Below are 20,947 nucleotides of genomic sequence, written 5' to 3'. Positions count from 1 at the left end.
GACCTAGTGATGCTACTGTCTGAAACCCTTGATGACATGACCTATTGATGGCACTGTCTGGGATCCTTGATGACCTACTGATGGTACTGTCTGGGACCCTTGATGACCTAGGGATGGTACTGTCTGGGACCCTTGATGACCTAATGATGGTACTGTCTGGGACCCTTGATAACCTAGTGATGGTACTGTCTGGGACCCTTGATGACCTGGTGTTGGTACTGTCTGGGACCCTTGATGACCTGGTGTTGGTACTGTCTAGGATACTTGATGTCCTAGTGATGGTACTGTCTGAGACGCTTGATGACCTAGTGATGGTACTGTCTGGGACCCATGATGACGTAGTGATGGTATTATCTGGTACCCTTGATGACCGTTTGATGGCACTGTTTGGGACCTTTGATGACCTGGTGATGGTACTGCCTATGTCCCTTGATGACCTAGTGATGGTACTGTCTGGGACCCTTGATAACCTATTGATGGTACTGTCTGGGACCTTTTATGACCTAGTGGTGTTACTGTCTGGTATCCTTGATGACCTTGTGATGGTACTGTCTGGGACCCTTGATGACCTGATGATGGTACTGACTGAGACCTTTGATGGCCTAGTGATGGTACTGTCTGGTACCCTTGATGACCTGGTGATGGTACTGTCTGGGATCCTTGATGACCTCGTGATGGTACTGTCTTGGACCCTTGATGGCCTAGAGATGGTATTGTCTGGGATCTTTAATGACGTAGTGATGGTACTGTCTGGGATCCTTGATGACCTAGTGATGGTACTGTTTGGGACCCATGATGACCTAGTGATGGTACTGTCTGGGACGCTTGACGACCTAGTTAGGGTACTGTCTGGAAACCTTGATGACATGACCTACTAATGGTACTGTCTTGGACCCTTGATGGCCTAGTGATGGTACTGTCTGGGGTCTTTGATGACGTAGTGATGGTACTGTCTGCGATCCTTGATGACCTAGTGATGGTACTGTCTGGGGTCTTTGATGACGTAGTGATGGTACTGTCTGCGATCCTTGATCACCTAGTGATGGTACTGTCTGGGATCCTTGATAACCTAATGATGGTACTGTCGGGTACCCTTCATGACCTGGTGATGGTACTGTGTGGGATCCTTGATGACTTAATGATGGTACTGTCTTGGACCCTTGATGACCTAGTGATGGTACTGCCTGGGATTCTTGATGACCTAGTGATAGTACTGTCTGGTACCCATGATGACCTAGTGATGGTACTGTCTGGTACCCTTGATGACCTAGTGATGCTACTGCCTGGGATTCTTGATGACCTAGTGATGCTACTGCCTGGGACCCTTGATGGCCTAGTGATGGTACTGTCTGGGATCTTTGATGACGTAGTGATGGTACTGTCTGCGATCCTTGATGACCTAGTGATGGTACTGTCTGGCACCCTTGCTGACCTAGTGATGGTAATGTCTGGGACCTTTGATGACCTAGTGACGGTACTGTCTGGGTCCCTTGATGACCTAGTGATGGTACTGTCTGGGTCCCTTGATGACCTAGTGACGGTACTGTCTGGGTCCCTTGATGACCTAGTGATGGTAATGTCTGGGACCTTTGATGACCTAGTGACGGTACTCTCTGGGTCCCTTGATGACCTAGTGACGGTACTGTCTGGGTCCCTTGATGACCTAGTGATGGTAATGTCTGGGACCTTTGATGACCTAGTGACGGTACTGTCTGGGTCCCTTGATGACCTAGTGATGGTACTGTCTGGGACCCTTGATGACCTTTTGGTGGCACTGTCTGGGACCTTTGATGACTGAGTGATGGTACTGTCTGGGATCCTTGATGATTAAATGATGTACTCTCTGGGACCCTTGATGACCTGGTGATGGTACTGTCTGGGATCCTTGATGACCTAATGATGGTACTGTCTGGGATCCTTGATGACCTAATGATGGTACTGTCTGGGACTCTTGATGACCTAGTGATGTTACTGTCTGGGACTCTTGATGACCTAGTGATGTTACTGTCTGGGACCCTTGATGACCTTTTGGTGGCACTGTCTGGGACCTTTGATGACTGAGTGATGGTACTGTCTGGGATCCTTGATGATTAAATGATGGTACTGTCTGGGACCCTTGATGACCTGGTGATGGTACTGTCTGGGATCCTTGATGACCTAGTGATGGTAATGTCTGGGACCTTTGATGACCTAGTGACGGTACTGTCTGGGACCCTTGATGTCCTGGTGATGGTACTGTCTGGGATCCTCGATGACCTAATGATGGTACTGTCTGGGACTCTTGATGACCTAGTGATGTTACTGTCTGGGACCCTTGATGACCTGGTGATGGTACTGTCTGGGATCCTCGATAACCTAATGATGGTATTGTCTGGGACCCTTGATGACCTAATGATGGTACTGTCTGGGATCCTTGATGACCTAATGATGGTACTGTCTGGGACTCTTGATGACCTAGCGATGTTACTGTCTGGGACCCTTGATGACCTTTTGGTGGCACTGTCTGGGACCTTTGATGACTGAGTGATGGTACTGTCTGGGATCCTTGATGATTAAATGATGGTACTGTCTGGGACCCTTGATGACCTGGTGATGGTACTGTCTGGGACCCTTGATGACCTAATGATGGTACTGTCTGGAACTCTTGATGACCTAGTGATGTTACTGTCTGGGACCCTTGATGACCTAGTGATGTTACTGTCTGGGACCCTTGATGACTGAGTGATGGTACTGTCTGGGATCCTTGATGATTAAATGATGGTACTGTCTGGGACCCTTGATGACCTAGTGATGTTACTGTCTGGGACCCTTGATGACCTGGTGATGGTACTGTTTGGGACTCTTGACGACCTAGTGACGGTACTGTCTGGCACCTTTGATGACCTTGTGACGGTACTGTCTGGGACCCTTGATGACCTAGTGATGGTACTGTCTGGGACCCTTGATGACCTAGTGATGGTACTGTCTGGGACTCTTGATGACTTACTGGTGTTACTGTCTGGGACCTTTGATGACCTAGTGATGGTACTGTCTGGGACCCTTGATGACCTAGTGATGGTACTGTCTGGGACCCTTGATGACCTAGTGATGGTACTGTCTGGGACCCTTGATGACGTAGTGATGGTACTGTCTGGGACCATTGATGAAGTAGTGATGGTACTGTCTGGGACCCTTGATGACCTAGTGATGGTACTGCCTGGGACCCTTGATGACCTAGTGATGGTACTGCCTGGGACCCTTGATGACCTAGTGATGGTACTGTCTGGGACCCTTGATGACCTAGTGATGGTACTGTCTGTAACTCAGATGTTATCTTCCTATTTAAAACGTTATGATGGGACCAGCTGAGTGTTCTCTCCTAGTGGCATCGCGTGACTTACATCGTTGACAATGATCCATGGGACGAAGTAGAGTGGAGGGTCGAGCTGCTCCTGCTGGAGGGCCACGTCGTGCAGCAGGTTCTGGCCTTCCAGCGAGTTGACGCACTGGTCCAGCGGGCCCCAGTCAGCCCCCACAGACGCCGCACACTGTAGTACAGTAATGGTGGGTGTATTAGTCGTGAATGACTTTATCAGCTGCACTCGGTAATTCAGACGCCTATGACTTCATGAAGAAAGTATTCTTCGCAATGTTTTAACTGCTGGAGGAGGAACTGGCCACTCCTCGCACATTACACTTGTACGTGAAGACTGCAAAATCCTGGTCATCACTTCAGTGTCAGAAAATAAGAAAGGAAAAATGGAATTTTCAATACGACCTGATATTGGCTTTCTTTTTCTTTCTAATTAGTTGGACAGAAGGGGGACAGAAGAAGCCAGAGTGGACAGGAGGGGGACAGAAGAAGCCATAGTGGATATGTAAAATGCAAAACAGAAGATACTTCTTGAGTTCTGTTCTTCAGCCGAGGGTCCCTGGAACACAGGCGATCTGGACACATCCTCAGACGTTCTGAAAAAATTTGTGATGATTCGAAAAACAAAGTTATGGAAGCCCTCTGGGTATATGGAAGCCCTCTGGGTATATGGAAGCCCTCTGGGTATATGGAAGCCCTCTGGGTATATGGAAGCCCTCTGGGTACATAGAAGCCCTCTGGGTACATAGAAGCCCTCTGGGTACATAGAAGGCCTCTGGGTATTACTTGACAAATAGATCTGTTTTGCAGAACTTGAGTTTGGTTCTTGGTTGTCAAACAGACCTTCATGAAGGTATAACATTGTGACCCACAGAACGAAGGGAAAACTGGATGGAGATCAAGGCTCCAGCGAGTATCGTATGCTGCTTCCAGGATTCCTCGACCAAAAAAGTTGAAAAATTGTGTTCAAGAATGTACATCTGTAATGGTGTGTTGAGGCAAAGTTGCATCTCTCTCCACTATGCCACTAACATTATCCCATATGTAAAGACGTATCTTCTTCAGTGATGTCTGCTGCACTACCTGTCTGCTGCACTACCTGTCTGCTGCGCTACCTATCTGCTGCGCTACCTGTCTGCTGCACTACCTGTCTGCTGCACTACCTGTGTGCTGCACTACCTGTCTGCTGCACTACCTGTGTGCTGCACTACCTGTGTGCTGCACTACCTGCCTGCTGTTCTACCTGTCTGCTGCACTACCTGTCTGCTGCACGAACTACCTGTCTGCTGCACTATCTGTCTGCTGCACGAACTACCTGTCAGCTGCAATACTTGTCTGCTGCACTACCTGTCTCCTGCGCTACCTATCTGCTACGGCTACCTGTCTGTTGCACTACCTGTCTGCTGCGCTACCTGTCTGCTGCACTACCCGTCTGCTGCCCTACCTATCCGCTGCGCTACCTGTCTGCTGCACTACCTGCTGCTGCACTACCTGTCTGCTGCACTACATGTCTGCTGCGCTACCTCTCTGCTGCACTATCTGTCTGCTGCTCTACCTATCCGCTGCCCTACCTGTCTGCTTCGCTACCTGTGTGCTGCACTACCTCTCTACCTGCGCTACCTATCTAGTGCGGCTTCCTGTCTGCTGCACTACCTGTCTGCTGCGCTACCTGTCTGCTGCACTACCTGCCTGCAGCGCTACCTATCTGATGCATTACCTGTCTGCTGCGCTACCTATCTGGTGCGCTAACTGTCTGCTGCATCACCTGTCTGCTGCGCTACCTGTCTGCTGCACTACCTGTCTGCTGCACTACCTGTCTACTGCGCTACCTGTCTGCTGTGCTACCTGTTTGTTGCTCTACCTGTCTGCTGCACTACCTGTCTGCTGCACGAACTACCTGTCTGCTGCACTGCCTGTCTGCTGCGCTACCTATCTGCTGCGATACCTGTCTGATTCACTACCTGTATGCTGCGCTACCTGTCTGTTGCACAACCTGTCTGCTGCACTACCTGTCTGCTGCACGAACTACCTGTCTGCTGCATTACCTGTCTGCTGCACGAACTACCTGTCTGCTGCACTACCTGTCTGCTGCGCTACCTGTCTGCTGCACTACCTGCCTGCAGCGCTACCTATCTGATGCATTACCTGTCTGCTGCGCTACCTATCTGGTGCGCTAACTGTCTGCTGCACTACCTGTCTACTGCGCTACCTGTCTGCTGTGCTACCTGTTTGTTGCTCTACCTGTCTGCTGCACTACCTGTCTGCTGCACGAACTACCTGTCTGCTGCACTGCCTGTCTGCTGCGCTACCTATCTGCTGCGCTACCTGTCTGATTCACTACCTATATGCTGCGCTACCTGTCTGTTGCACAACCTGTCTGCTGCACTATCTGTCTGCTGCACGAACTACCTGTCTGCTGCATTACCTGTCTGCTGCACGAACTACCTGTCTGCTGCACTACCTGTCTGCTGCACTACCTGTCTGCTGCGCTACGTGTCTGCAGCACTACCTGCCTGCTGCGCTACCTATCTGCTACACTACCTGTCTGCTGCACTACCTGTCTGCTGCGCTACCTGTCTGCTGCACTACCTGTCTGCTGCGCTATCTGTCTGTTGCACTACCTGTCTGCTGCACTACCTCTCTGCTGCACGAACTACCTGTCTGCTGCACTACCTGTCTGCTGCACGAACTTCCTGTCTGTTGCACTACCTGTCTGCTGCACTACCTGTCTGCTATGCTTCCTATCTGCTGCGCTACCTGTCTGCTTCGCTACCTGTCTGCTGCTCTAACTGTCTTCTGCGCTACCTGTCTGCTGCGCTATCTGTCTGCTTCCCTACCTGTCTGCTGCACTACCTGTCTGCTGCACTACCTGTCTGCTGCGCTATCTGTCTGATGCACTACCTGTCTGCTGCACTCAGTGTCTGCTGCGCTACCTATCAGCTGCATTACCTGTCTGCTGCGCTACCTGTCTGATGCACTACCTGTCTGCTGCGCTACCTGTCTGCTGCACTACCTGTCTGCTTCGCTACCTGTCTCCTGCACTACCTGTCTGCTGCACTATCTCTCTGCTGCGCTACCTATCAGCTGCACTACCTGTCTGCTGTACTACCTGTCTGCTGCACTACCTGTCTACTCCGCTACCTGTCTGTTGCACTACTTGTCTGCTGCACTACCTCTCTGCTGCACGAACTACCTGTCTGCTGCACGAACTACCTGTCTGCTGCGCTACTTGTCTGCTGCACTACCTTTCTGCTGCGCTACCTATCTGCTGCGCTACCTGTTTGCTGCGCTACCTGTCTGCTGCACTACCTGTCTGCTGCGCTACCTATCCACTGCGTTAACCGTCTGCTGCGCTACCTGTCTGCTGCGCTACCTGTCTGCTGCACTAACTATCTGCTGCGCTACCTGTCTCCTGCACTACCTGTCTGCTGCGCTACCTGTCTGCTGCACTACCTGCCTGCTGAGCTACCTATCTGCTGCACTATATGTCTGCTGCGCTACCTGTCTACTGCGCTACCTGTCTGCTGCACTACCTGTCTGCTGCAATACCTGTCTGTTGCACTACCTGTCTGCTGCGCTACCTTCCTGCTGCGCTACCTATCTGCTGCACTATATGTCTGCTGCGCTACCTGACTGCTGCGCTACCTGTCTGCTGCACTACCTGTCTGCTGCAGAACCATTTGTCTGCTGCACTATCTGTCTGCTGCGCTACCTGTCTGCTGCGCTACCTGTCTGCTGCACTAACTGTCTGCTGCGCTACCTGTCTTCTGCACTACCTGTCTGCTGCATTACCTGTCTGCTGCACTACCTGTCTGCTGCACGAACTACCTGTCTGCTGCAATACTTGTCTGCTGCACTACCTGTCTGCTGCGCTACCTATCTGATTCGCTACCTGTCTGCTGCTCTATCTGTCTGCTGCGCTACCTGTCTGCTGCACTACCTGCCTGCTGCCCTACCTATCCGCTGCGCTACCTGTCTGCTGCACTACCCGTCTGCTGCACTACCTGTCTGCTGTACTACATGTCTGCTGCGCCAGCTGTCTGCTGCACTACCTGTCTGCTGCGCTACTTATCAGCTGCACTACTTGTCTGCTGCGCTACCTGTCTGCTGCATTACCTGCCTGCAGCGCTAGCTGTCTGATGCACTACCTGTCTGCTGCGCTACCTGTCTGTTGCACTACTTGTCTGCTGCACTACATGTCTGCTGCACGAACTACTTGTCTGCTGCACTACCTGTCTGCTGCACTACCTGTCTGCTGGGTTACCTATTTGCTGCACTGCCTGTCTGCTGCTCTACCTGTCTGCTGCGCTACCTGTCTGCTGCGCTACCTCTCTGCTGCACTATCGGTCTGCTGCGCTACCTGTCTGCTGCACTACCTGTCTGCTGCAATACCTGTCTGCTGCGCTACCTGTCTGCTGCACTACCTGTCTGCTGCACTACCTATCAGCTGCACTACCTGTCTGCTGCACCATCTGTCTGCTGCACCATCTGTCTGCTGCACTACCTGTCTGCTGCGCTACCTGTCTGCTGCACTACCTCACTACCAGACTGCTGCGCTACCTGTCTGCTGCACTACCTGTCTGCTGCACTACTTGCCTGCTTCACTACCTGTCTGCTGCGCTACCTGTCTGCTGCACTCCCTGTCTGCTGCACTTCCTGTCTGCTGCACTACCTGTCTGCTGCACTACCTACCTATTTCAAACTGACGTTGATGCTTCCGGCATTTAACCTCCTCCACTCATATTTTTCCAGTTTTCTAATTCACCTATATACATTAGAGTGTCATTGCTATATACATTAGAGAGTCATTGCTATATACATTAGAGTGTCATTGCTATATACATTAGAGTGTCATTGCTATATTCATTAGAGTGTCATTGCTATATACATTAGAGTGTCATTGCTATATACATTAGAGTGTCATTGCTATATACATTAGTGTCATTGCTATATACATTAGAGTGTCATTGCTATATTCATTAGAGTGTCATTGCTATATACATTAGAGTGTCATAGCTATATACATTAGAGTGTCATTGCTATATACATTAGAGTGTCATTGCTATTCATGTGGGAGAGACCAGCATGTGTTGTTGGGAAGCGCCTTTTGTGGGAATTAGTTTAAAAGAACTAGTGTTTCCAACTCCATAACTTGGCAGAAGACAGGGACCTCTCATACCTTAGGTTAGACTTTTCAGTTTTACATTTCTGGATCCTCGTTGTGGACACGCCATTAACCTGAATTCCTCTCACTTGCATCATTCACCTCTCAACCTTTGGTTTGCTTCTTCATTTGTACCCATTACTTATCCCTTATACCAAACTACAATGAAACTTTTCCTTCTTCACAAACCACTAAAACAATGGTCTCTGCCTTAATGATGGAGTCGGGTGCGTTCAAGTCTGGCTGACAACGAGGGTATCATAAATGTATTATGCGAACAAGAAGGTAAACTTTTTACAAATTCTATTAACAATAAAGTTGTCCAGTTTATATAGACCTTCATGATTATCAAGATTATAATTCTATGTGTATTTGATAAGATTCAATGATATTTCTCGTGGTATTGGAGTCAGTGTTAATAAACAGTAGCATTAATATTAGTGAAGGTCTAAGAAATTGAATAGCTTTATTGTTGACAAAATTTGTAAACAGTTCCCCTTCTTGTCCACAAAAGAAGATCTTATGATACGCTTGTTAGACTTGAACGCACCCGACCTCCATTTAGGTAGTCATTTGTATACCAAATGGCGTCCTAGTTTCGTCTCTTCGTTGTATATCAACTGACTTATTTTTCTCTCTTGTGTCTCCCCAGATGATGTGATTATTACACGAAAGTGCACTTGGGAACTTATCGTGTTTCATTTCCTTGTGGTTAGATTAGGTTAGGTTAGGTTAGGTTAGGTTAGATTAGGTTAGGTTAGGTTAGGTTAGGTTAGATTAGGTTAGGTTAGGTTAGGTTAGGTTAGGTAGGTTAGGTTAGGCTAGGTTAGGTTAGGTTAGATTAGGTTAGGTTAGGTTAGGTTAGGTAGGTTAGATTAGATTAGGTTAGGTTAGGTTAGGTTAGGTTAGGTTAGATTAGATTAGGTTAGGTTAGCTTAGGTTAGGTTAGGTTAACGCACTTTATCTGAATAAAGAGACGTTTTGCTTCATGGACAATGTACGGCGATAAATCTTGATCAGGAGTCAGAGGAAGGAGAGTTTTTCCAAAGTCGTAACGCCTAATCCAAAACTTGGATGGTCTCAGATCAGGAACGGTTTACCTACGGATTCGATGAAGTTGTCTTAGAGGGAGAGTGGATAAATGCTTCCATTCCCGTTTGGCGGTGACAGAAACATCACCACGTAAGAGACAGGGGCTTACTCAAGGAAAATCAGAAAAGAATTTTCATAAGTAATTCCAGTCAGTCAGTCAGCTGTGTTAGTTGCTAACATTAATCTTTAGAAGAGGCTATCTGAGGGGAAGGTGCAGCTAGATGTATCCTCCTCCTCCTCTCCTCCTGTTGGGTCCCTCCCTCAGTCGCTCCTTTCCGTACCTCCTCCTCACATCACAGATGTGGGTTCATTGCTCTAAGTCAGAATGTCGCCCCAGAAATATCGTCCCTTACCTCTGCTATAAGAGGAACTATTAATCAGACACGCCACCAGGCATTAATAGTGGTTTCCCTCCCCTTGTGGCTCATATAATGTTCTCAGGTAAGAAGGAAACTCGCTGAGGGAGAGGTTGTGTCGTTAAAGCACCAAGGAAAGTGGTCACAGTGGTCAGGAGAGTGGGTGGGATGGGGGATAATTTGCTCTCGACTACTAAGACTGGAGAACGTGACACGTGAATCTCCCCACTATCCTTATGGGAAGAATTCAACCAATCCCTATTGTGAAAGTTGTTATCACCTAAACACAGAATCTCGTCTTGCAAGTAGGAGGATGCCACGGCCTCAAGGCAGGAATTTAGGTGGTCAAGAAAGCTCTGAAATTTGTAGAATTAGGAGAGCAGCAGAGGACGTAAAGGAACAGTGTTGTAGATGGGAGACAGAACGTTAAAATTTGGGAACTGCAGGTCCTCGAGACGCGCACAGGTGTGATGATGTTACAATAAGCAGACATCAACTTTGAACCGAAATCGTGAGTGGCAGGTTATATTTGGATATGAAAAAGGGACTCCTGAGAATATCATTAGACAATTCTGTCTTAGAGAAAAGTAAGATATCAAGAGAGGTAGTAGAAGAGATGGTGTTCAAAAGAAGACAAGTTATGACAAAGACCATCAATGTTGATACGATGAATAGAAGAAAGAGGAAGGTCACACAGAGAGGAAAGGTGGTGGAAGGAGACGGTAATCTTACTGCCAGAGCCTCCCTCACATTGGCAGTGAGTCAGGCGGAAACCTGGAGATTCTTAGCACACCATTATGTCGGGGACTAAGAGCCGTAGGTTTAATGGAGTCTATCATGATAGTATTTACAAAATGCCGTTGCAGAAAGGAGAGCTTGTTGATTTCAGTAAAGGTGTTGAAGATTTAGTGGAGTAACTGGTTACACGCACAGGCAAGAAAGTACATTATCATTTACCCCTTCTGATATAAATGGCAAGAAGGTAACAGTACACTTAAATGGCTATCTGGCGTTTTTTTCTTTCCATGAAAGGCATGATAAGAAAGTGATTTGTTAATAAATAGTTTGGAAAAAGAGAGAGAAGCAATATAAAGGAAAAAAATCAGTTCAAATCTATAGAGTCTCAGATCCAGCGTAAGTAAACAGAAAGAGGAGAGACAACTTAAACTTTAAGACGAGAGGAGCAGGTGGCTCACGGTAGCACCAGCGTTGGGTGGGTAGTCGGATGACAGAAGACAGTTGACGAACTCCATCTCCAGGTTGATGTCCTTGAAGTGGTCCTTGGCGCAGGCGAGGATCATGTTGCCGTGGCACTCGCCCTCACCATGCTGGCACTTGAACTTCCAGCCCTCACCGTCCGGCTCATACTGCATAACGACCAGTCATCACTTATACATCAGTCAGTCTCTGGCCTGACTATGTGCAGTAGCGTTCAATGACACTCACTCTTATACAAAACAAGCTTTATGGATGCTTTCACCGACCAGCTCAAACAAGAACCAATGTCAGGTACGAGTAAGCATAAAACATGTAACATTTCTGATTTGTTAGAGATTAATGATATCATTTGATTCATTGGGGTCGATGTGCTGTCAATGGACTGAACCAGGGCATGTGAAGCGTCTGGGGTAGACCATGGAAAGCTTTATGGGGACAGGATGTGGAAAGAGAGCTGTGGTTTCGGTGCATTACACATGACAGCTAGAGACTGAGTGTGGGCGAATGTGGCCTTCTGTCTGTTTCCTGTGGGACGGGATAGCGACAGCAACATATGAAGGTAGAAAGTATGAATATATGCATATATATATATATATATATATATATATATATATATATATATATATATATATATATATATATTATAGTTTATTTATTATACTTTGTCGCTGTCTCCCGCGTTTGCGAGGTAGCGCAAGGAAACAGACGAAAGAAATGGCCCCCCCCCCCCATACACATGTATATACATACGTCCACACACGCAAATATACATACCTACACAGCTTTCCATGGTTTACCCCAGACGCTTCACATGCCTTGCTTCAATCCACTGACAGCACGTCAACCCCGGTATACCACATCCCTCCAATTCACTCTATTCCTTGCCCTCCTTTCACCCTCCTGCATGTTCAGGCCCCGATCACACAAAATCTTTTTCACTCCATCTTTCCACCTCCAATTTGGTCTCCCTCTTCTCCTTGTTCCCTCCACCTCCGACACATATATCCCTCTTGGTCAATCTTTCCTCACTCATCCTCTCCATGTGACCAAACCACTTCAAAACACCCTCTTCTGCTCTCTCAACCACGCTCTTTTTATTTCCACACATCTCTCTTACCCTTACGTTACTCACTCGATCAAACCACCTCACACCACACATTGTCCTCAAACATCTCATTTCCAGCACATCCATCCTCCTGCGCACAACTCTATCCATAGCCCACGCCTCGCAACCATACAACATTGTTGGAACCACTATTCCTTCAAACATACCCATTTTTGCTTTCCGAGATAATGTTCTCGACTTCCACACATTCTTCAAGGCCCCAGGATTTTCGCCCCCTCCCCCACCCTATGATCCACTTCCGCTTCCATGGTTCCATCCGCTGCCAGATCCACTCCCAGATATCTAAAACACTTCACTTCCTCCAGTTTTTCTCCATTCAAACTCACCTCCCAATTGACTTGACCCTCAACCCTACTGTACCTAATAACCTTGCTCTTATTCACATTTACTCTTAACTTTCTTGTTCCACACACTTTTCCAAACTCAGTCACCAGCTTCTGCAGTTTCTCACATGAATCAGCCACCAGCGCTGTATCATCAGCGAACAACAACTGACTCACTTCCCAAGCTCTCTCATCCCCAACAGACTTCATACTTGCCCCTCTTTCCAAAACTCTTGCATTTACCTCCCTAACAACCCCATCCATAAACAAATTAAACAACCATGGAGACATCACACACCCCTGCCGCAAACCTACATTCACTGAGAACCAATCACTTTCCTCTCTTCCTACACGTACACATGCCTTACATCCTCGATAAAAACTTTTCACTGCTTCTAACAACTTTCCTCCCACACCATATATTCTTAGTACCTTCCACAGAGCATCTCTATCAACTCTATCATATGCCTTCTCCAGATCCATAAATGCTACATACAAATCCATTTGCTTTTCTAAGTATTTCTCACATACATTCTTCAAAGCAAACACCTGATCCACACATCCTCTACCACTTTACCTGGTAAAGGATGTGTGGATCAGGTGTTTGCTTTGAAGAATGTATGTGAGAAATAAATATATATATATATATATATATATATATATATATATATATATATATATATATATATATATATATATATATATATATATATATATATATATATATATATATATATATATATATATATATATATATATATATATTAAATATATATATAATAAATATATATATATATATATATATATATATATATATATATATATATATATATATATATATATATATATTTATATATTTTATTTTGCTTTGTCGTTGTCTCCCGCGTTTGCGAGGTAGCGCAGGGAAACAGACGAAAGAAATGGCCCAACCCACCCCCATATACATGTATATACATACACGTCCACACACGCAAATATACATACCTATACATCTCAATTTACACATATACATACACACAGACACATACCTATATACCAATGCACACAATTCACACTGTCTGCCTTTATTCATTCCCATCGCCACCTCGCCACACATGGAATACCAACCCCCTCCCCCCTCATGTGTGCGAGGTAGCGCTAGGAAAAGACAACAAAGGCCCCATTCGTTCACACTCAGTCTCTAGCTGTCATGCAATAAGGCCCGAAACCACAGCTCCCTTTCCACATCCAGGCCGTACACAACTTTCCATGGTTTACCCCAGACGCTTCACATGCCCTGATTCAATCCACTGACAGCAGGTCAACCCCGGTATACCACATCGATCCAATTCACTCTATTCCTTGCCCGCCTTTCACCCTCCAGCATGTTCAGGCCCCGATCACTCAAAATCTTTTTCACTCCATCTTTCCACCTCCAATTTGGTCTCCCACTTCTCCTCGTTCCCTCCACCTCCGACACATATATCCTCTTGGTCAATCTTTCCTCAATCACTCTCTCCATGTGCCCAAACCATTTCAAAACACCCTCTCCTGCTCTCTCAACCACGCTCTTTTTATTTCCACACATCTCTCTTACCCTTACATTACTTACTCGATCAAACCACCTCACACCACACATTATCCTCAAACATCTCATTTCCAGCACATCCACCCTCCTGCGCACAACTCTATCCATAGCCCACGCCTCGCAACCATACAACATTATTGGAACCACTATTCCTTCAAACATACCCATTTTTGCTTTCCGAGATAATGTTCCCGACTTCCACACATTCTTCAAGGCTCCCAGGATTTTCGCCAACTCCCCCATCCTATGATTCACTTCCGTTTCCATTTTTCCATCCGCTGCCAGATCCACTCCCAGATATCTAAAACACTTCACTTCCTCCAGTTTTTCTCCATTTAAACTTACCTCCCAATTGACTTGAACCTCAACCCTACTGTACCTAATAACCTTGCTCTTATTCACATTTACTCTTAACTTTCTTCTTTCACACACTTTAACAAACTCAGTCACCAGCTTCTACAGTTTCTCACATGAATCAGCCACCAGCGCTGCATCATCAGCGAACAACAACTGACACTTCCGAAGCTCTCTCATCCCAACAGAGTGCATACTTGCCCCTCTTTCCAAAACTATTGCATTCACCTCCCTAAAAACCCCATCCATAAACAAATTAAACAACCATGGAGACATCACACACCCCTGCCGCAAACCTACATTCATTGAGAACCAATCACTTTCCTCTCTTCCTACACGTACACATGCCTTACATCCTCGATAAAAACTTTTCACTGCTTCTAACAACTTGCCTCCCACACCATATATTCTTAGTACCTTCCACAGAGCATCTCTATCAACTCTTTCATATGCCTTCTCCAGATCCACTAATGCTAAATACAAATCCATTTGCTTTTCTAAGCATTTCTCACATACATTCTTCAAAGCAAACGCCTGATCCACACATCCTCTACCACTTCTGAAACCACACTGCTCTTCCCCAATCTGATGCTCTGTACATGCCTTCACCCTCTCAATCAATACCCTCCCATATAATTTACCAGGAATACTCAACAAACTTATACCTCTGTAATTTGAGCACTCACTCTTATCCCCTTTGCCTTTGTACAATGGCACTATGCACGCATTCCGCCAATCCTCAGGCACCTCACCATGAATCATACATACATTAGATAACCTTACCAACCAGTCAACAATACAGTAACCCCCTTTTCTAATAAATTCCACTGCAACACCATCCAAACCTGCTGCCTTGCCGGCTTTCATCTTCCGCAAAGCTTTTACTACCTCTTCTCTGTTTACCAAATCATTTTCCTTAACCCTCTCACTTTGCACACCGCCTCGACCAAAACACCCTATATCTGCCACATCAAACACATTCAACAAACCTTCAAAATACTCACTCCATCTCCTTCTCACATCAGGTTTTGGAAGGAGGTAAATAAATTGCGTAAGACAAGGGAGCAAATGGGAACTTCGGTGAAAGGGGCTAATGGGGAGGTGATAACAAGTAGTGGTGATGTGAGAAGGAGATGGAGTGAGTATTTTGAAGGTTTGTTAAATGTGTTTGATGATAGAGTGGCAGATATAGGGTGTTTTGGTCGAGGTGGTGTGCAAAGTGAGAGGGTTAGGGAAAATGATTTGGTAAACAGAGATGAGGTAGTAAAAGCTTTGCGGAAGATGAAAGCCGGCAAGGCAGCAGGTTTGGATGATATTGCTGTGGAATTTATTAAAAAAGGGTGTGATTGTATTGTTGACTGGTTGGTAAGGTTATTTAATGTATGCATGATTCATGGTGAGGTGCCTGAGGATTGGCGGAATGCTTGCATAGTGCGATTGTACAAAGGCAAAGGGGATAAGAGTGAGTGCTCAAATTACAGAGGTATAAGTTTGTTGAGAATTCCTGGGACATTATATGGGAGAGTATTGATTGAGAGGGTGAAGGCATGTACAGAGCATCAGATTGAGGAAGAGCAGTGTGGTTTCAGAAGTGGTAGAGGATGTGTGGATCAAGTGTTTGCTTTGAAGAATGTATTTGAGAAATACTTAGAAAAGCAAATGGATTTGTATGTGGCATTTATGGATCTGGAGAAGGCATATGATAGAGTTGACAGAGATGCTCTGTGGAAGGTATTAAGCATATATGGTGCGAGAGGAAAGTTGTTAGAAGCAGTGAAATGTTTTTATCGAGGATGTAAGGCATGTGTACGTGTAGGAAGAGATAAAAGTGATTGGTTCTCAGTGAATGTAGGTTTGCGGCAGGGTTGTGTGATGTCTCCATGGTTGTTTAATTTGTTTATGGATGGGGTTGTTAGGGAGGTGAATGCAAGAGTTTTGGAAAGAGGGGCAAGTGTGCAGTCTGTTGTGGATGAGAGAGCTTGGGAAGTGAGTCAGTTGTTGTTCGCTGATGATACAGCGCTGGTGGCTGGTTCATGTGAGAAACTGCAGGAGCTGGCGACTGAGTTTAGTAAAGTGTGTGAAAAGAAGAAAGTTAAGAGTAAATGTGAATAAGAGCAAGGTTATTAGGTACACTAGGGTTGAGGGTCAAGTCAATTGGGAGGTAAGTTTGAATGGAGAAAAACTGGAGGAAGTAAAGTGTTTTAGATATCTGGGAGTGGATTTGGCAGCGGATGGAACCGTGGACGCGGAAGTAAATCATAGGGTGGGGGAAGGGGCGAAAATTCTGGGGGCGTTGAAGAATGTTTGGAAGTCGAGAACATTATCTCGGAAAGCAAAAATGGGTATGTTTGAAGGAATAGTGGTTCCAACAATGTTGTATGGTTGCGAGGCGTGGGCTATGGATAGAGTTGAGCGCAGGAGGGTGGATGTGCTGGAAATGAGATGTTTGAAGACAATATGTGGTGTGAGGTGGTTTGATCGAGTAAGTAATGTAAGGTTAAGAGATGTTTGGAAATAAAAAGAGTGTGGCTGAGAGAGCAGAAGAGGGTGTGTTGAAATGGTTTGGGCACATGGAGAGAATGAGTGAGGAAATATTGACCAAGAGGATATATATGTCAGAGGTGGAGGGAACGAGGAGAAGTGGGAGACCAAATTGGAGGTGGAAAGATATAGTGAAAAAGATTTTGAGTGATCGGGGCCTGAACATGCAGGAGGGTGAAAGGCATGCAAGGAATAGAGTGACTTGGAACGATGTGGTATACCGGGGTCGACGTGCTGTCAATGGATTGAACCAGGGCATGTAAAGCGTCTGGGGTAAACCATGGAAAGTTGTATGGGGCCTGGATGTGGAAAGGGAGCTGTGGTTTCGGTGCATTGTTACATGACAGCTAGAGACTGAATGTGAACGAATGGGGCCTTTGTTGTCTTTTTCTAGCGCTTCCTCGCACACATAAGGGGGGAGGGGGTTGTTATTTTATGTGTGGCGAGGTGGCGATGGGAATAAATAAAGGCAGACAGTATGAATTATGTACATGTGTATATATGTATATATCTGTGTGTGTACGTATGTGTGTACATTGAGATGTATAGGTATGTATATTTGCGTGTGTGGACGTGTGTGTATATACATGTGTATGTGGGTGGGTTGGGCCATTCTTTCGTCTGTTTCCTAGCGCTACCTCGCTAAAGCGGGAGACAGCCACAAAGCAAAATAAATAGATAAATAAATAAAAAAAAAAATATATATATATATATATATATATATATATATATATATATATATATATATATATATATATATATATTTATGTATATCGAGATATAATCACAATCATTTACTAAATGTTGTTAATGAAAGACATGTGAACTGAAATTCTCAAAGCATCTTTAAAACCGTAGATTGACTGTCTGTTTATCTCAGATATTGTTGTGAAACTGGAGTGAGTCAAATATCGAACCCTCGTCCTATTACACAACCCGACCCTGAGATTGTGTGGTCAAGCGCAGGTACTTACTGAAGCGTTACCAAAGGGGAAGAGCTCCACCTGCATGATGTCCCTCAGTATGGTCCAGGTGGGGTACAGCTGGTTGATGACGAAGTCGATGCTGTAGGGACAGAGTGACTCATAGTACAAGTGGATCTTCACAGGGGGAGCCTCCTGGGTCAGCGCCTACGGGAAGTGTAGTGACGTTAGTGTCATGACCCCATCAGGCAAACCACAGATGCGGGGGTTTACTGCTCTACATGCAGGCAGGTATCACCTAGTATAGTCTCTCTGCTTCTAATCTAAAACTAATATTTTGTAGATATCTTCTGAGAAATTGAGTTATACAAGCCTCCATAAGTCATGTATATCAACTCAAAGCAAAACTATTGTCGCCATGTTCGTTTCTTATCTTTGAATACATCATGAGCATATGAGTACATCATGAACATGTGAGTACATCATGAACTGGATGTTCATGATGTACTCACACAGAACTCCTCTCTTTTGTAACTGAAAACTGCCCGCACGAATGCAAGCCCTTACCGAGGCCAGGCTTCAAGGGAGAGGAGTAAGAGAAAAACAGAAATTACTGATCTATACATTTTTTGAGGAAGTGGAAACCCTGCTTCCAAAACCAGACAAGTCGTGAAAGTTAGGGGAAAAATATGTGATTCATGTTTACAAAGAAAAAAAATGACAGGAAAGAATGTACATGGCAGTACATAAGAAATACATACAACAGAGGGCCCGTTGATTTATGTACATAGTATCTGTCTGAACTTAATTACGTCTATCTCGTCCTATATATCAAAACACATAATGTTCAAACGTATATCAATCTGATTAATTCTACTGTTGCGCGTCCGAATGTCGAACACAAGTGACTAAGACCAACAGGAAGGTGAAAAGTCGCGCGCGGAATAGTGGATTGGAACGATATGGTATAGAGGGGTCGACGTGCTGTCAATGGACTGAACTAGAACATATGAAGCGTCCGGGATATGGGAAGATCTGATTATGGATAGGGAGCTGTGGTTTCATTGCATTGCACATGAACAGATATGGCCTTTCTCCCTCTGTTCCTGGCGACGATCGTTTCAAATCATATTTTTCCTTCCCTCCATCTTCAGTTTGGTGTTCCCATTTTCTTTGTTCCCTCTATTTGGGCACACATACCTTTTTTTGTCAAACTATCGGGACCTGATTATGCAGGAGGGTGAAAGTCGTGCTCGGAATAAAGTGAATTGGAACGATGAGGTATAGAGGGGTCGATATTCCATCATTAGACTGAACCAGGGCATGTGAAACATCCGGGGTAAACCATGGAATGGTCTGTGAGTTCTGGATGTGGATAGGAAGCTCTGAGTTCGGTACATTACTCAGGACAGCTGGAGAATGGATGTGAGCGAATGCAACCTTTTTTCGTCTGTTCCTGGTGCTACCTCGCTAACACAGGAAACTACTCGAATAAGAAACAGGAATAAGAAAACGAGTGACTGCATAATGAGAAACAACCTCACACAGAACATAACCCACAACAGCAAACCTATGTAGCTTACAAGTCCTCCTGCCTAGGTGAGGGTTGTATGCTTGAAAACCGGGTGAACTACATCGGTATGTCAACTACATCACGATTCGACGTTTAACATTTGATCTTCAAAAAGGAATTGGTCAACTGCAGACATAACATTGTTCCTCATATTGTGTTTTATCATGCATTGTTCTTCATATTGTGTTGCATCATGTATTGTTCTTCATATTGTTACATCATGTATTGTTCTTCATATTGTGTTGCATCATGTATTGTTCTTCATATTGTGTGGTATCATGTATTGTTCTTCATATTGTGTTGCATCATGTATTGTTCTTCATATTGTGTTGCATCATGTATTGTTCTTCATATTGTGTTGTATCATGTATTGTTCTTCATATTGTGTGGTATCATGTATTGTTCTTCATATTGTGTTGCATCATGTATTGTTCTTCATATTGTGTGGTATCATGTATTGTTCTTCATATTGTGTTGCATCATGTATTGTTCTTCATATTGTGTTGCATCATGTATTGTTCTTCATATTATGTTGCATCATGCATTGTTCTTCATATTGTGTTGTATCATGTATTGTTCTTCATATTGTGTGGTATCATGTATTGTTCTTCATATTATGTTGCATCATGTATTGTTCTTCAATTGTGTTGCATCATGTATTGTTCTTCATATTGTGTTGCAACATGTATTGTTCTTCATATTGTGTTGCATCATGTATTGTTCCTCATACTGTGTTGCATCACGTATTGTTCTTCATATTGTGTTGCATCATGTATTGTTCTTCATATTATGTTGCATCATGCATTGTTCTTCAATTATGTTGCACCATGTATTGTTCTTCATATTGTGTTGCATCATGTATTGTTCTTCAATTGTGTTGCATCATGTACTGCTCTTCATATTATGTTGCATCATGTATTGTTCTTCATATTGTGTTGCATCATGTATTGTTCTTCATATTATGTTGCATCATGTATTGTTCTTCATATTGTGTTGTATCATGTATTGTTCTTCATATTGTGTTGTATCATGTATTGTTCTTGATATTGTGTTGCATCATGTATTGTTCTTCATATTGTGTTGCATCATGTATTGTTCTTCATATTGTGTTGCATCATGTATTGTTCTTCAATTGTGTTGCATCATGCATTATTCTTCATATTGTGTTCCATCATGTATTGTTCTTCAATTGTGTTGTATCATGTATTGTTTTTCATATTGTGTTGCATCATGTATTGTTCTTCATATTGTGTTGCATCATGTATTGTTCTTCATTTTGTGTTGCACCATTTATTGTTCTTCATATTGTGTTACATACCCTTCGTCTCACGTTGGTGAGCAACGGGGTCTACACGGGT

At 44.9% G+C, this 20,947-nt stretch overlaps 1 protein-coding gene across 1 annotated transcript in view; it reads right to left on the bottom strand.

Annotated features, from left to right (window-relative positions):
* Nucleotides 1–20,947, bottom strand: part of LOC139758851 (gamma-interferon-inducible lysosomal thiol reductase-like) — a 28,725-nt gene that overhangs the window by 4,675 nt on the left and 3,103 nt on the right. Inside the window, exons 2-4 of the mRNA XM_071680714.1 lie at nucleotides 18,068–18,223; nucleotides 11,161–11,331; nucleotides 3,381–3,527 (exon numbers count right to left, since the gene is read on the bottom strand). Of these exons, the coding sequence (XP_071536815.1) occupies nucleotides 3,381–3,527; nucleotides 11,161–11,331; nucleotides 18,068–18,223 (474 nt within the window). The remainder of the gene's footprint in view (nucleotides 1–3,380; nucleotides 3,528–11,160; nucleotides 11,332–18,067; nucleotides 18,224–20,947) is intronic.

Source organism: Panulirus ornatus, chromosome 31, assembly GCF_036320965.1.
Source record: "Panulirus ornatus isolate Po-2019 chromosome 31, ASM3632096v1, whole genome shotgun sequence".
NCBI classification, from domain to species: domain Eukaryota; kingdom Metazoa; phylum Arthropoda; class Malacostraca; order Decapoda; family Palinuridae; genus Panulirus; species Panulirus ornatus.
This window is presented reverse-complemented; position numbering and strand designations above follow the sequence as displayed.